The sequence below is a fragment of the Ursus americanus genome, chromosome 2 (assembly GCF_024610735.1).
Source record: "Ursus americanus isolate L20-20 chromosome 2, mUrsAme1.1.p, whole genome shotgun sequence".
NCBI classification, from domain to species: domain Eukaryota; kingdom Metazoa; phylum Chordata; class Mammalia; order Carnivora; family Ursidae; genus Ursus; species Ursus americanus.
The window spans coordinates 20,788,472-20,806,075 of record NC_142128.1 but is presented as its reverse complement, the minus strand read 5'-3'; the positions used below and the strand labels follow the sequence as shown (position 1 = coordinate 20,806,075).

Below are 17,604 nucleotides of genomic sequence, written 5' to 3'. Positions count from 1 at the left end.
TGACACAGTGAGCACCCAACTGAGATCGGTCGAAAACATGAATGAGCAAACGAACAGGAACTGGTGGAGGGAGCAAATGAACGGACATACCAGCGACGGAGCTCAATGCCTGGCGTGTGGCAAGTGTCCGGTAAGTGGTGGCCATTATTTTCACCATGTGCTAATTCCTCGATGTACCTTTTATGATCTCAACATTTCTTAGATCAGGATGTGTCTTAACAAGGGATTTGTACATTGAATGGAGTGGTGTTTCTTCCCCCCACCGTCCCCCCAAAAGTCGATGTTTAATCAGTGGTGCCGTGATACTCAGTGGTATCTTAGAAACGAGGAAAAGCTGCATTGTAGACTCGCTACCGATGTTCTAAACTGCAATAAAAACCACGTGACAGGTAGAAGCTCGGGAAATGATGGCTGTCTCTCCACATATTTGCCAAAGAGATATAATCATATCCACTTCCCGAGCCTGCGATGAGAATGAAGTTCTCATAAGTAAGTCACAGAGGGAAGAGCACAGCATAGGCAAGACAGCCAATAATACTGTAATCACACTGTTCAGGGACAGATGGTGACGGCACTTACTGCGATGAGCACTGAGCAATGTACAGAACTGTCAAATCAGTGTTGTGCACCTGAAATTAGTACAACACTGTGTGCCAATTATTCTTCAATAATGAAAAAAAGCCAGAGCGCTAACAAAGCCACTTTTTTTTTTTTAAGTAAAGTTTTATTGGAAGACAGCCACGCTTTCGTTTACATAAGGTCCAGGGCTGATCTATGCTACAACAGCAGAGTTGCATAGCTGCGAGAGGGACCACCTGGGCTGCAAAGTTGAAAATGTTTACTATCTGGCCCTTTACAGAAAGTTTAGCAATGCTTGTGATAAAGTCTGAGAAAGGACGGGGCCAGGGGTGGCTGCCTCTGTAAGTCCCCACTCTCACCCGAGGAGAAAGCCCAGTAAGTCATGGATACAAATGCCCTCGGGGACAGAGCTAGGCTGGAGTCCTGCCATGAGGCTCCGCAGACCGTCGACAGGCATCAACCCACAAGTCAGCAGCCCTCCGGGATGGTTACTTAGTTTTACAGGAGCTCCTCCCTCTTGAGTGCAGCATTCGATTGTGAAAGTATCATAACCACATGGTGTCTGGACACGGCAGGACCCTCAGAACTGCTCAGATCACAGATCTATTTATTCCTTTCTCCACTATGCTAGCAACAAACACTCTTAGAACTGTCTGCCACCGACCCCCTCTCCCCTTAAAACACTTACTTAGGTTTCTTTACCTTTTTTTTTCCCTGTCTCCTTTCACTGCTGGTTCACTAAGAACACGATGTTCTAACACCATCCCCATTGCCATGCTTGGGAGGATGAGCCTTAAAAAGCAGGTGTAAGTGGGTGTGACTTGGTCTGTGGCTCGAGTGCGTGAACCTGGAAACCTGCATCTTGTCCACCGAGTGGCCTTTCTCTTATCTGTGTTGGGGACGAGGACGGTTGCTGGGGGAGTGACAATAATCCTGCATTATGGGTTATTTTTACCGCTACACCTTACCTGGCTCTGACCGAATCCCAGTCTAACACCAATTTGGCGAGCTGTTTCCTCTGTTTTTGGATGTTGGGAATCTCCACCTGGAAAGAACATACCACATATCGAATGGGATAAGCTTTGGGGTTTTAAACTTCACATGCGAAAGGGCAATATTTATTTACATTATTTTTTCTCTTAGGCATAGGATTTTGTACCCTCAATTTCTTCCCCTTATTTCCAAAAAGAAGCGTACGTCAAAGCCACTGGTTACTGTTAAAACTGTAGACACGAGCACACCATTCACTACGCAGCCCACACTGGTCTTGGCTCGTCTATGCCGCGCGGCGAAAGCACCCACCTCTGCTATGCTGCAGAGAGGTTCCACAATCTCTCTCTCAACAAAGACTTCATGCTGAGTAAGTTCTAGAGCCAGCTGATTCTCGGCATCGCCACACGTCTCCAGCATCTTCCTTCAAAAACACAAGATGCCCCCACGACAAGCATACACTCAATAAATCAGATACCTCATTGCCATATTGGGCCAGTTCTGCTCTCTACATGATGGGAACACATTAGGGGGCCACACAGTAGAACCTCAAAAACGTTATAAGTTTCGGGCGTCACCTAAAATGGGAGCCCACAGATTTATGCTTGAAAATGAAAAAGATTGTTCGCGTGTATTATCAAATGGGTCTTACGGCTCTATTAAATTGATAACTATCTTGCTAGGTTAATGTTTCATCTGTTGTACAAAATACTAAATTTATGTAGCCAAAGAATTTGTTTTTTCTTAAAGATTTTATTTATTGGAGAGAGAGAGCATGAGAGAGAGAAAGAGGGAGCACAAGCAGGGGGGAAGGGCAAAAGGAGAGGGAGAAGCAGACTCTCCACTGAGCAGGGAGCCTGACGCGGGGCTGGATCCCAGGACCCTGGGATCATGATCTGAGCCGAAGGCAGACACCCAATCGACTGAGCCACCCGGGGAACCCCTAGGAAGTGACTCTTAAGGACTGGAAGGGACAGGTCAGAGTTTGTAAATCTGAGTCAACAGCTAGAACAGGGAAGGGATCTGTCCTTTACACCCAAGCTCAGGGGAATAAATATTGACTCTATCAATGACTTTTGCTCGTGGTCCTTGCAACCCATCTCCAGCCTTGCTCTTACTAAATGGATGTTGCTCTACCATCCCAGTGGCCCGGACCCCACTCCCACTCCCCCGCCCCCCACCCCGCCCCGAGACTGCACCATTCTCCTGGTGCATGAGCCGTGCCATCAGGCTCATAGTCCCTCTGTCACACATTCGGCCGCCACCCACCCCAGACACCCACCCACTCCCTCTGACCCGCAGGGCACTGGGCTCCCTCCCTGAGAGCAGCCGACTCCTACCCCAGCAGAGACTCTTCCAGCTGAGTAGACGCTTCTTGCATGTTCTGCGCGAGAGCGGTCAGAGGGAGCTTTTTCTGGAAGGCAGAAGACAATGTGTTGGTTTCACTATTATCGACACCCACTCGTGATGACCTGCTTCAGGTCACCCTTCAGTGATTTCTCCTCCAGGCAAATCGCACAGGTAGGAGACAGCCTGTCTGGGTTCAGGATCTGGTCTCGAAGGTAGAAGCTCTGGGACCTCTGTGTCCGTGTCCTCATGCCTGGATGATAGGGAGGCATGCTGACAGCGTGGGTGTCCTGGGGCTGTCTGTCCATGGAGATATTATTCAACGTCAAGTGCCCAGCGCGTGGTCAGAGCTCGGTAAGTGCTGACTGCTAGTATTAGTGTTGCGGTTGCTGTTGGCTGTTATTTTTAATTAATCAAGTGCATGCTGTGTCCCAGACACTGGGAACAGAAGACACAGACCTTGCTCTCTGATGATCATAACAGATAAGAGCAGTAAAGTGCTCAATTTCAAAAACTTTTGCTAGACTACTCACTTTCTTTTTTTAAGATTTTTTATTTATTTTTAGAGAGAGAGAGAGAGTGGGGGCAGGAAGGGGCAGAGGGCGAGGGAGAGAGAGTTTTAAGCAGACTCCATGCTGAGCCCGATGCAGGGCTCGATCTCACGACCCTCAGATCACGAACTGGGCCAAAACCAAGACTCTGTCACTTAACTGACTTTGTCACCCAGGCGCCCCTAGAATACTCATTCTTAAATTGGCTCTTAATTTGGCTGTAATCATAATGATATAGCTTCAGTTACGTACCTAAAAAATATCTGGCTAAATATCTGGAAAAGCTCTTTTAAGATATTTAAGCACAAGGGGCGCCTGGGTGGCACAGCGGTTAAGCGCCTGCCTTCAGCTCAGGGCGTGATCCTGGCGTTATGGGATTGAGCCCCACATCAGGCTCTTCCGCTATGAGCCTGCTTCTTCCTCTCCCACTCCCCCTGCTTGTGTTCCCTCTCTCACTGGCTGTCTCTATCTCTGTCGAATAAATAAATAAAATCTTTAAAAAAAAAAAAAAAAAAGATATTTAAGCACAAAGCCATGCATTTTCCTACCAGAGATGTGTTGTTCAGCTCGAAATAGAACAAACTGCCCAGTCAAGGAACCTGAAGCCCGGGGAGGTCAGGTGGGTGGCCGGGCACCCTGGTGAGGGGCAGCAGAGCCAGATCTCCGTGCCCAAGGACTGAGCCCAGGTCAGCGCCTTGCCACCACTGGGTAGAAGGGACCTGGAAAGTACCAGGCGTTGGTGATAACACACAATCTGCTAACAAAAAAATGCGTTCAACGCTGCAGTGCGCCACGTGACTTTGTCTCCCCAGTAGATAGGGCCATCACGGCGAAGACGCAGGGTTCAGCTTGCTGTCGCATTGTTGAGCTTTCACCTCTCCCATGTCACCTGCCTTTCAGAGGGCTCCGTGCGATACACTTGCACTGCATTTGCTTGCATTGAGAGAGTACGCCTGGAAGGCTATATAAGAAACTACAACGCTGGTCGTGCTGGAGAGGGCAGCAGGGTGTCTGGGGCACAGGATCGGGAGAGACCTCGCTTTATGTTCTCTTGCGTATACTGGATTTTGACTGTGTAAATATGTAGCCTATTCAAAGCAGTATATTGAAATGTAAAGATAAATAACAGCAACTATATTTACCCAGCTCTCGTCTTCTCAAGTTGTTCTCAAATAGGTAAATAACAGGGCTCCACCTGCCCCATGAGGAGACATTCCCAGCGCCTACACTTCCAGACCAGGAAGAGAGGAGAAAATGGGCAGCGTGCCTTGACCACAGTGAGGGTAATTCATATATTTTAGTAATGCTGCCAGCCTTTTTTTTTTTTTTTTTAAGATTTATTTATTTTATTGAGAGAGAGAGTGAGTGCGTGAGCAGGGGTGGGGAGGGGCAGAGGGAGAGAGAATCTTAAGCAGACTCTGTGCTGAGTGCGGAGCCTAACATGGGGCCCGATCTCACGACCCCGAGACCATGACCTGAGCCAAAACCAAGACCTGGACGCTCAGCCAGCTGTGGCGTCCAGGCACCCCAGTAATGTTGCCATTCTGAGAGAACCGAAATCTATGATAAATGCAATAATCAGAATTATACTTTGTGCAACTCTGGAGCTCTGGACAAAAAGAAATCATAAAAGAGGAGTCTACTTTGCAAGTATCGTTCAAGCTCCCAGCTATAAACAGCCTTGTGGTTTCCAGGCTCTGACCCCAAAGCCACAACAATCCTGTTTCCTGATGTACACAAATAAGGACATTCCGCTTACTGAACCCTGCGCTCCGTGATGCAGGCGCTATCTACCGCAGCCATGCTCCACCCCGAACATGGCTAAGCACTTCCTGGGCACAGGCGGCTTTTTTTTATCACCAGGGATTCATTTAAAAAATTCTGAAGTCATAATTTATTAAATGCATGCCAACCCCCTTGGATTCTTGCCTCTTCACACGCATGGGAGCCTCTCGTGGGGCCTTTGGGAGGCTCCTTCTGTGTATTCTAGAGCCCTAGAGACGGCTGCCATTTTCTCCGCATTGCATGACCTCTGTGGTCGCCTATCTTCCATCGTTTCTATGGTGACTGCTCCTCCCATATGCAGTGTAAACAGCCCCAGAGCCCTGTCTTTGGCTCTTCTATTCAAGGTTGGAAAAGGAAACCTAAGGCATTAGGTTTTAGAAATGAGGGCCAGGCACCTTTGCCCCTGCTGCCTACAACATGTCACTCATTGCCCTCCTTTATGGCTGGACCACCACCTCCTCTGGGAAGCCCTTCCTGACTACCTCTCTCCTCCCGTGATGCCCATTCTTGTTCCTCCCATGATACCCTGCGCACACTTTGTTACGCATGTCATTTTATAACGATCCCTTTGTGTGTCTCTCCCCACCAGACTGTGAGCACCTTTAAGGTGGAGACTACCTCTTCTTCATTTTGTATCTCTAGCACTTGTACATAGGAGGCATTTGATAAATACTTGTTTAATTTGTTTGTTTTTAAGGAGTATACGGGACATCTAGGTTGTGTCTTCAAGCAGTCAGAGGGAACGACCAGACATAACAACGTGAAGGACAAAGGCATACAGTACGAATAGGAGGAAGTGGGAGACACCGGGGCTGTCAGGGGAAAGGGGGTCAGATTACGAAGGGCTTGTCACGCTGAAGAGCTTGGACTTTAATCCCGGCAATGGGAAGCGGCCAGTGCCCCCTCGAAAGAGGCACCACTGGCGTTAGGGGCCACTTCCGGTGTAAAACTATCCCTCTAGTCACCACAGACTGTTTGGCATCTCAGTCCCCTCCCTCCAAATGCCAGTAGTGTCCCCCAGTTCCTACGGCAACCCAAAATGTCTCTACATAATTCCAAATCTCCCCAGGGGTGTAGTTCTGGTCCCCGTGGAGAACCACGAAGCTAAGATATTTTTTCAGGTAGGAGGATGACAGTATGCGTAGATGTGTATTTCAGAACATGCTGGTGATCCAGCAGGAGACAGGCTGGAAGAGAAGGGAGGCAGAGGCAGGAATTGAAGCTCCGGAGATGACCGCACCGTCCAGGTGAGAGGTCATCAGCTTTTGCTTTAAGGCAAAGGTGGCAGAGATGGGGCGGAGGTAAGGAATTCAAAAGATATTCACAGACAATCACGGGACTTGCTAATCAAGCAGCTACGGGAGGGTGAGGATGAAAGGAAAGAGAAGGTAAGGTAACCCTACAGTTTCTGGCTTGCACAATAGGGTGGGTGGAACTCAAGAGTCAACACAGAAGGAAGAACTGGTTACGCACGAGGAAGTAGACATCTAGGGAAGGAAGTGTTTTCGCTTGGTTGAACTGGTTTAGAAGTCCCTGGCATAAACACATCAGCTAGAAGCCATGAGAAAAGAGGAGGTGGCCCAAGGAATGTGGCTGGGGGAATAAGGAGGAGGACAGAGCCTTAGGGCGCCATGTCAAAAGGGTAGGTAGGAAAAAAGCCATGAGAAGGGAAGGAGAGGGGCCATGGGGACAGGACCGGGGACCGGGTCCAGTTCTGCAGGACCGGACCTGTAGCAGGCGTTCCTGCAATCGTGGGTGCGTGTGAAGTTCCACTCTTTGGTCTATACCTACTGAAGCCAAGTATTGCACAAGAGAGGAATAACCCTGTTGTCTAGACGTCCCACAAATGTCTGTAGGGAAATATAAAAGAAGGGTGGCACAGATCATTCGCATGCTGGTTCTTCCTTTGGAGACATCTGGTGACAGACAAAACACTATGGCAAATCATAGCCTCCCGGGATGCCCCTGAAACTATCCCCTTAATGGTATATGGGCTTCCAAGGGTTAGCATGTGCTCCTGAGCTAGGATCTTGTAAACCCAAGGATGGGACTGCCCCATGAGCCCTGCACACAAGGAACTGGAGGCTGTGAACAAATACACACATGCGATGGTTCTCCTGGAGCTTAGCCCTCCTCCTCTACAACAGCACCCTGATTTCTCTTAGGGATCCACCCTGGTCTCAGTTAAGCCCAGGAGTGGGAGACAGCTCCACAGCCCACGCTCTAAGGCTGGGCCCTGAGTAGCTTAAGCCAACCAGCACATCCCATCTCCTCTCCAACCTCGCCCCTGCCCACGGTGACCAGGGTGGAATGGGAATGTTAGGAAGGGGAATATGGCTCAATGTGGACCAATGCAATGGAGGCAGTTTCTACCTGCCAAGGACGTGGAAAAAGATTTCCCACTCCATTAAGAAAACGACTGGAAGGCACACTTTCTATTCCTGCCGGACACGCACAAGGAAGCAAGTAGCCCATGGAAGCTCCTGGTAGCCAACACGCAACCATGAGAGGCGCCCATTTAGGGATAAAGCAGACACTGAAGGAGGCAGAAGGGACAGAAGGAAAGAAAGTGGGGTTTCGGTTACAACACGGAAATGCTAGCTCAAGCCTCACTTCAAGTTCACCCCAGCTTCTGGACGTTTTAGTTAGTAAGCCAATAAATTATGTCCATTTTCTAAGTCCCTTTAAGACAGCCTTTCAGCTTTTTTGCCACCAAAGCATTCCCAACAGACATCTCCATTATCTTATCAATGACAAATGGCTCACTGAGTCTTTAAAAGCACCTCGAGAAAATTCAGTGTGAGCAGGGCTTTCAGCTCCGCAATGTCTTAAGCACAAAAGAATGTTCTGGTCAGGCAGGTGGCGCGAGAGTAAACGGCAACAGAAGGTACAAATCTGCAGGCCACGCCGCTGCTCCTGCTTGAGAAAAACCAAGGGACCGCAGGGCGCAGAGCCTCACAGAGACACCAGAACGACGGCCCCCGAGTCACACCCGCTACTCACGTATCTCCTCTCAGCGTCGGTGCCATGCTGGCCCTGGAAACATGCCATCAGACGCTTGTGCGAATGGTGGCACATTGACCGAACCGTGTCCAGGCGCCGCTCGATCTGACAAAATAGAGACAAACGAGCCATTTGCAAGGGCTGAAGAACAGGCCCAGCCTCCTCCTATGTGGTACTGGCACGTAGGCAGAAAAAGCATCCCATGGTCTAAGTGTGTAGCTCTTGGGTGTACGTGGAAATGGTCCCCATTCACTTACACCGGGGGTTCTCATTATTGACATTTGGGGCCAGATAATTCTGGGTGTGGGGGGCTGTCCTCTGCACTATGGTGTTTAGCCTCATCTCTGGCCTCTACCTACCAGATGCCAGCAGCACCCCATTCCCTGAAGTGTGACAACTGAACACGCTGCTGCACGTTGTCAAACGTCCCCACAGTGGGCGAAAGAGCCCCCTCCCTTACACCGAGGGGCTTCGTTCCCTCAAGGGCTAAGTCTGCGTGCAGGGGGGGTGTGGAGTCCGGACTAAAACCGGCCGTCAGAAAGAGTGGCGGCAGCCGAGCTGGCACCACAGTCCCAGGAAAGCCCCAGCCCCAGGCTGCAGGAGTGCCAATGAACACCTGAGGCCCAGCCCCACTGCCCAGTGGCAAACACCACAGGGACGTTCCGAAGCGACCTCCCGCACACAGGACATCGGGCCGAGGGATCAAAATCAATGTTCCACGATACCCACTCAAGGTCAGCGTCTTCAAAATGATTCCTTATTGGGTTTAGGATGGGTTGTTGGCTTTGTTTTGTTTTGTTTTGAGTAAACCCCTAAAGCAGAAGGGATGGCCAACAGTAAGAAACACTGACTCAGGGGACCCACGCATCACGATTTAGCTTCCCCAAATATTATTGCTGGGATATGGCTGTTTATGGCAAAGAGAGCTGCTTTTCACGGGAAGGAATGCCAAAAATGTGTATTCTGATGACTCATTAAGACCAAGCACAGGCCCTTAGGGATGCTTTCTATTTTAAAGAAAAATCAACAAATTCAGAGCAGAATGCATTTTTACCCCACAATGTTTTACCCGATGATACAGTTCTGTGCTTCTTTCTCAAAGGTCCTCACTGCCCCAGCACGAGGCCCGACCACCAGGACCCTGATCTGGCAGCATATACGGACCAGATGCTGCATCAAATCCCCCTAATCCTACAATGACCAGATTTTAAAACATGGAAAAACTAATATACACTCTTTATTTGCCACAAAAACAGGCAAAACCAAAACCAAAACCAAACAAAAACAACCCCCACCCCCCAAACTCCATTTCACTTTGATTCTGATTTCCACTAGAAAATTGTCAAGTCCACAGGGATGGGGGCCTTGGTCTGTTTTGCTCACTGATTTCTCCCCAGTGCCCGGAACACTGTCTGGTTTGCGAATGGAAGGTGCTGGTGTCGTATTTGTTGAAAGAACAAGTATGTATCACGTCCCTGTGCAAGGTATTAGAAAAAGAACAGTAAATAAGTTGTGGGTCTCGCCCTCCCGGGATTCACCGCCTCCCAGGGAATCTCCACACGAGCAAAATGAACTCCGAGCAAAAAACAAGAGGCAAAATAGAGCCTCTTGAATGATCTAAGAGGCAGGAGGACACAGAGTGAGTTAAGGGAAGTTTCACACCGGAAACAAACAAACAAACAAACAAATCTCTCCATCCCTCCTGCTCTCCTGTTTAACCCATTAATTCCTGCTACTAACCCTATGGGGTGGATACAGCCATTATCCCTCATTTTAGAGAAGGGGAAACCGAGGCACAGGGGGGTTCAGTAAATCCCTGAAGCCAAAGAGCGAGTCAAGGGCAGAGCAGGGTAGGGAGGCTCCAGACTCCACTCCTTCTTTATAGTCAGAGAAGGGGGGAAACATCCGTAGCAATGACGGCAGATGTGGAGTAAGTATCCGTGTCATGGAATGAGGCGTTCCTAGAAACTGGCAAACTCTTGGGGCCCCAGTGGATGTTTGGGCAAAGGGACAAACGCAGACAGCTGCTGCCTGTGCCTTCCGCAAGAACTCTGCCATGCTCAAACTGCCAGCAAGGCCCTCTGGTCGCATCTTGGGACTTCAAGGATTCAATGAGATCGTGTACATTACTGATGTGGGATGTGGGAGACAGAACACGGACATGAAAACCCAGTCTAGTTAAAGGTTAACTAAGACTGAATACCATTGCTGGAAGTCTGAAAATGAAGTTGAAATACACGGGAAAAGCCAATGAGGAAATATTATTAAGAATATGATTGTCTAATAAATCTGGGGAAAAAAAACCCTTTCTAAACCTTAATAAAAACTCTGGTCCTTTTAAAAAAAGGGGGGGGGGCTCTTAAAATCTTGTACCTGCGGCTGCCTGTCATAATTGAGAAGGATGTTCTGACACGGGGTGGTACAGGCAACATTCTTCTCAACTATGCCAGCTCCTTCTCTCCCTAGGGAGAGATGGAGAGTCACCTGGGAGCAGATCTTTGGTCTTCTGGGGTCAGGTGCACACACCTGCTGGGGGTTATGGAAATGACACGAGCAAGGAGGCTTCAGAGAAACCTAGTGCAGGAGGGGCTCTGTCCTTCCTGGTGAACTCTGGGGTGGGCGCGGATGGAGGGGGCTGAGGCTGAGTGAAGGGATGTGTATAAAGGGTCCCAAGCCTTCTGGGAAAAACTCCCAGCCCCAAAGTTCGGGAAGCCTGTTGAGAGATGAAGCGCAGTGGCCCTGGCAGAGGTCCCCACAGGAAACACCCCCCCCTACAGAGAGGAAAAGGAGTCCAGGTGGATGACAGGCCACCTCAGGGCCTCAGAGTGGAACTGCCAGATCTGGTCACTGTCACCGAGACTCTAAGTCCCTCGGGACCCAGCTCAGCCCAGAACTGGAGAAAAATAGCGTGAGAGGGAAGGAGAAGTCGAAACTGTAGATTGGAGCCAGTGGGGCCCTCTGCTGCAGCTGGCAGGGCCTGTCCCATCAAGGATGCCATCCCAGCAGCGAACGACAGTCCCTCAGCCTGCCCAGGACCCGTGACTAGGCCACAGTGCCCGGTGGACAGGCCGGGCCAGCCAGACCCCTCCCCCACCCACCCCACCCCAACACCTGGCGCTTGAAAGCAGGACTAGCCCCATTGAACTTCCTAACGTGACACCAAAGTTTCAGGTCCCCTTTTTATCACCATGCAACCCAACTGCTTTTCTTTCCTGCTCAAAACCACGCTGATCAATTTTATTCTGTTTCAAAGAATACATACATACGTACATACCTACATCCACTTCAGTTCTCACCTATGAGGTTTGGTTTGGTTTTCCTCTTTAAACAAAGCACTTGAAAAAGATTTTTATTTTATTACCTGTAACAGATCTTCACTGAGGACTTCTGTTTTCTCAGCTCTGTGGGGGAAAAAAAATCAAAAGTTCAGAGTTAGGAATCCAGAAATGCAAAGCAACTCAGGAAATTCAATAATTCTCATCCCGGAGTTTAAAACAAAACGGGCAGGAATGAATGATAACGTGAGAGAAATTCCACCAATGTTTACACCAGACAGCTGCTTAAGCAAAGCCAAAGAAAAACCAAAGTTTGCAGAGAATAGCAACCCCCAACAAGGGCCAAGGATGGAGACCAGTGGCTCCCCGACTTGGGCTGTACAGAATCCCTGGCAGGGGGGTGGGGGGGAGTGTGCTGACGTAAAATGCCAGTTTCCAGGTCTCACCTCTACGCTAATTCAGCAGGTCCGGAGCAAGATCCCACTGCGTTCTGAAGAAGCCCCTCCTGCCCAGAATTCCATGGCCCCAGACCCACAGACCACCCTTTGACAAAAGCCTGCTTAGAGAAGCTTAAACTTCATTTCTTAAAATGATCCTGTCTGACTTTCACAGCCGTACTGAAACAGGTTTGTCACAAATCCAGGAACATGATTCAACAATACACTCAAGATAGTAACAGCTGAGCATCCCCTCCTTCAGGTATCTCATCTTGCCTTTAAAAAGAAACAAAGTATTTTCACAGCTTTCCCCCACCTATGCCTTCCAACTACCACTAACTACATTAACTCTGCAGACCTTTCCAGAAAGCCGACCTGCCGCCCCACAATCGACACAGGAGCATTCGAGCTGCTCAAGCCTTGGTTGCCAGATCACGGTACTTTCTTAGGAAGACCTTCCCCTGCAGTCCAAAAGGGCAGCATCGTTGTTGTACATAAACCCAGAATGACTGCAACTGAGGTGCCATGTTGGGACTTCCTGTTTAAACAGTGATGGAAGCCAAGCCAATGAACATCCCTGCCCAACGCCCATGGAAATGAACAAGAGAAAAGAAAAAGTCTGTTTCACCCCTGAACGTTGGGGGAGTTGGGGAAAGAGGAAGACCATCAATGAACCAGAATTTTGAAGGCTTTTAGTAAGATCCATTGCAGAATGGAGGGCTGCACGATCTTGCCCGTGAACGAATCTAATGCAAGAGAAGGAAAAACCATTTGGCCAGAAAGTGGATGGGACCCACTTCAGATGACCTGCCTGAGGTGTGGTAGTGCACACCTCCAGCCCACACTTGCATGATGGCAGGTCAAGTTAAAGCTGGCACTGCCACGAAGCATTCCAAGACCAGTTGTCACTGCAGTGCCCTAGTTAATGGAGAGATGCCGATGGCAATGGCTCACATACCGGTTTCTGCAGAAAGCCAGAACTCTGACCTAACTCACATATCTCCCAGGTCCACAGGAGCAGAGCCTGGAGGTGAGGTCAAGGCCCCAGCTTTCAGAGGAGGCCAACTTTCAACTCTATGAACAAGTTCTGCAAGCAGCGGGCCAAAATATGCCATCCCAGCCCTTGCTTGGCATGCACGGTGCCAGGCATTGCAGAAGCGCCAAACCTAAGTAGTCAACGCCAGTTAGGGAAGTGGAGCAGGGCCCAGCTGACTAGGCGCTCAAGCAACCGGCCTCAAAAAGAACCCTGATGGCCAGCCTCGCAGGGACATACCTGGCATGAGACCACCATAGCTTCACCGTGACTCCTGTTCACCAATAGCCTTGTCCCCCCTCCAGCAAAACAGCACCACTAGATTGTGTAACTTTGGCCTCATCTTCTCTGGCCAGGGCCCTGTGTACCTCGGACAGAACTCCGAAATCCCTTCCATTCTGTTAAGTGTAAGTATATACAGAGAAAAGTCCCCAAGGCCTATTGAAACATTCAGAGTTCAAAAGATCCAGAGCCAGTAAGTCCTTTGATGAGACAAAATTATTTTAAAAATATAACAGAAGAAGAGGAAAACTTAATTTTGAAATCCCAGTGTGGACCATTAGTGGGTATGAGAACGTTAGTAACAGCTCAGTGGTACAGGAGAACCAACTATGTGCATCTTCTTCCCGCAACTTGTTCAGTGACTTCACACTGGTAATTGGAAATGAAAAATCAAATGCAACACAAACAAATGCAAACAATACAAATCAGGGCTTTTTTTTCAGGGAGGGGGATCCAAACATTTATGAGCATGGTACTGCAATAGCCACAAAGAAAATAAAGCAAATGTAAAAACAAATCAAGTATTAACTTCAGGAAAAAAAAAGTCCATCAGAAAGAGTACACTACTATGCTTAGCTGCAAATAATTGATTGGATATAATAATGTAAATATCAAACAGAAATATATCCAAAAATTGCAATATAACCGTATTGGAAGGATAAGGGAGCAGAAGCAGAGAAGAAAATCACACAAGAGCACGAAACCCTCATTTATCATAACAGGAAGCCAGTAAGTAATAACTAAAACTTGATAACTTGAAGGATAGCAGTTTACATATTATCTATAAATGTAGATAGGAGTAAATGCCAGAATAAACAGCAATTTGAAAATACTTGCCTCTGGGGTTGGGGAATCTCACTGGGAGAGTGGGATTAGTAGAGAGAGAACACACTGTGATAAGTCTTTTACCATTATTTGACTTTTTAAACTACAAGTATACATAGTTTCTAATTTTAAAAAATAGTATGTTAGATACATTTGTCAGTGACATGCTTGATATGGTTTCAAGTGATGCGTAACTTCAAGTGAAGCATAACTCTGACTTAAAACAATGGGTCCAACTGCCAATCTGCGCAAAAGCGTAACAGAACACATACCTCAGAAAGTCCAGGATACAAAGCAAATTTGTACATTTACTGTCCTTTTTTCAAATTAACAACTAAGCCCTTTTGCTTTACATTTAGAGGTACTTTACCTAAAAAGCTATCTAGAGGTGGAGATATATATGGAACATATTACATGAAAATGTTAACATCTTGCTTAAAAATAAATTTATCCTATGTTTTCTGCCTTTGTGGACACTCTATATTACATTGATAAAATTTTATTTTTTTAATTAAAAAACTTATTTAAAGATTTTATTTATTTGACAGAGAGAGAGAGAGAGCACAGCAGGGGGAGCAGCAGGCAGAGAGAGAGGGAGAAGCAGGTTCCCCGCTGAGCAGGGAGCCTGATGCGGGGCTTGATCCCAGGACCCTGGGATCATGACCTGAGCCGAAGGCAAATGCTTAACCGGCTGAGCCACCCAGGCACTCTGCTAAAATTAATTTTAGAGAGAAATCCAGCGTATCTTTTTTCAAAAATATTTGTTTATTTATTTGAGAGAGCGAGCACGTGTGCACTCACGCACACACAGGGGTAGGGGCAGAGGGAGAGGGAGAGAATCTCAAGCAGACTCCCCACTGAGCGTGGGGCTTGATCTCATGACCCTGAGGTCATGACCTGAGCCCAAATCAAAAGTTGGATGCTTAACCTACTGAGCCACCCAGGCACCCTACCAAAGTATCTTTTTAACCAGATTTTTAAAATTCACTGAAATTATTTTAAAAAACCTATTATCAGGAAGGATTACTTTACTGAGCTTTACCAGGCTTACTGAGCTATAACTGACAAATAAAACTGTATTTATATATAGTGATATACAATGATATATTATCATTATATGATGATAATTCAGTTTGCATATATATTGTGAAATGATTACCCTAATCAGGTTAATGAACACATCCATCACCTTCCACAGTTCCCTTTTTTGTAACAACAGTTGTGAGTATGCGTAAGATCGACTCTCTTCACAAATTTCAAGTATATTATATAGTATTATTATAATCCCCAGAGCTTATTCTTTTTATAACTGAAGCTTGTACCTGTTAACTAGCATCTCCCCACCCTTTAGCCCCTGGTGACCATCATTTTACTCTGTTTCTATAGATTTGACCTTTTTTTTTTTTTTTTTTAAGATTCTACACATAAGTGAGATCATATAGTATTTGTCTTCCTCTGTCTGGCTTATTTTAGTGAACATAATATCCTTCAGCTTCATCCATGTTGTTGCAAACAGCAGGATTTCTTCTTTCTCGTGGCTGAATAATAGTCCAGTGTGTATGTGTGTGTGTGGGGGGGGATATATGTGTATACATATACATATATACATATATATATGTATCACACTTATACCCCCACATCTTCTTTATCCATTCACCCATCAAGCAACACTTAGGTTGTTTCTGTATCTTAGCTATTGTGAATAATGGTGCAATGAATATAGCAGTGCAGATATCTTTGAGATACTGATTTCATTTTCTTCAGATATATACTCAACAAGTGGGATTGCTGGGTCATATGGTAGCTCTATTTTTAATTTTCTGTGGAACCTCTATGCTAGTTTCCATAATGACTACGTTCTCACCAAAGTATACATGGGTCCCCATTTCTCCATATCGTCACCAACATTCGCTACCTCTTGCTTCTTTCATAATAGCCATTCTTACAGGTATGAGGCGATATCTCATTATGGTTTTGATTTGTGTTTCCCTGATTATTGGTGAGGTAGCATCTATTCATATACCTGTTGGCCACATGTATATCTTCTTTGGAAAAATGTCTAATTAGGTCTTTTGTCCATTTTTAAACCAGGTTACTTGGTTTTTTTACCATTGAGTTGTATGAATTCATTATGTGTTTCAGATACTAGCCCCATATTTATAATTTGCAAATATTTTTTCCCATTCTGTAGGAATGGGATTTTCCATTTTGATTGCCTCCTTGCTGTGCAGAAGCTTTTTAGTTTGATGTAGATGACAGTGCCTTTGGCATCATATCTGAAATATCACTGCCAAGATGGATGTCAGGGAACTTTTCCCTATATTTTCTTCTAAGAGATTTATGGTTCCAAGTATTACATCTAAGTCTTTAATCCATTTGAGTTAATTTTTAGAGTGGTACAAGGTAGGGGTCCAGTCTTCATTCTTTTCCCAACACTATCCAGGCAGGAGACCATCCTTTCCCCATTGTGCATTCTTGGTGCCCTCGTCAAAGAGTAGATGACTATTTATATGTGGAGTTATTTCTGGGCTCTCCAATCTTCCATTGATTTATGTATTTTTTTTATGCCAACACCATACTATTTCGATTTACTACAGCTTTGAAACACACCGTGGACCCTTGAACAACACAAGAGTTAGATGTTCGACCCCCGTACAGTCAAAAATCAGCATAGAAATCTTACCTCCCCGAGAGCTTAACTACTAATAGCCCCACTACTGACCAGAAGTCTCACTGATTAGCTAATTATATGTTATGTGCCTTATTTACCGTATCCTTACAATAAATTAGGTTAGAGAAAAGAAAATGTCATTCAACAAATTATAAGGAAGAGAAAATACACTTACCATACTAGACTGAACTAAAAACTCTGTATGTAAGCTATTCAAATCCATGCTGAGTGTTCAAGGGTCAAGTAGTTTGGAAGCAGGAAGTGTGATGGTTCCAGCCTTGTTCTTTCTGCTCAGGATTGTTTTGCCTATCCGGGCCTATTGTGGTTGCATGTGGAGTTTACAAGTATTTTTCTCTTTCTGTGAAAAATGCCATTGGAATTTCGATAAGAACCGTACTGAATGTGTAGACAGCTCTGGGTGGTACGGACATTTTAGTAAGGTTCGATCTTCCAATCCATGAATACAGGCTATCTGGGAAAGATTACACTTAGGTGACAAATCATGATTCTGGAATGTACTATACAAACTGGGGTGGCTCCTGAACACTAAGTTACCCCACTGGCCTATGCTATCCCTATCTTCATTTTAGGGAACCACCACTGTGCCTACCTCCAATACATGGTCCAAATGACTTGATTTTCCTCATCACTGTGGCCGGTCCGAGGCTCAGCCCTCTGTATGCTGAACTGTTCTAAAGAGCTCATCTTTACCAGAGACTGGAATTTTTACCCAAGGAAAGTCCAGCAATTATTCAGAATACTGGCCGAGGTGCCCATGTAAAGGATTTATATTAGCCACTTGGTTTTTACTGAGATGTGATTTTTT

The 17,604-nt window shown here is 46.6% G+C and overlaps 1 protein-coding gene across 6 annotated transcripts in view; it reads right to left on the bottom strand.

Annotated features, from left to right (window-relative positions):
- Nucleotides 1-17,604, bottom strand: part of ARHGAP17 (Rho GTPase activating protein 17) — a 91,566-nt gene that overhangs the window by 46,476 nt on the left and 27,486 nt on the right. For 5 of the 6 annotated variants that reach the window (XR_006776016.2, XM_045776460.2, XM_045776465.2 and 2 more), the window contains exons 2-6: nucleotides 11,617-11,656; nucleotides 8,256-8,360; nucleotides 2,910-2,983; nucleotides 1,882-1,993; nucleotides 1,548-1,624 (exon numbers count right to left, since the gene is read on the bottom strand). Coding sequence is in view for 5 of the 6 variants with exons in the window: in XM_045776460.2 (XP_045632416.2) it covers nucleotides 1,548-1,624; nucleotides 1,882-1,993; nucleotides 2,910-2,983; nucleotides 8,256-8,360; nucleotides 11,617-11,656 (408 nt within the window). In the remaining variant the exon portion in view is untranslated. Of the gene's footprint in view, nucleotides 1-1,547; nucleotides 1,625-1,881; nucleotides 1,994-2,909; nucleotides 2,984-8,255; nucleotides 8,361-11,616; nucleotides 11,657-11,976; nucleotides 12,577-17,604 lie in introns of those variants that run through there. The other variant, XM_045776464.2, reaches the window with a different exon arrangement.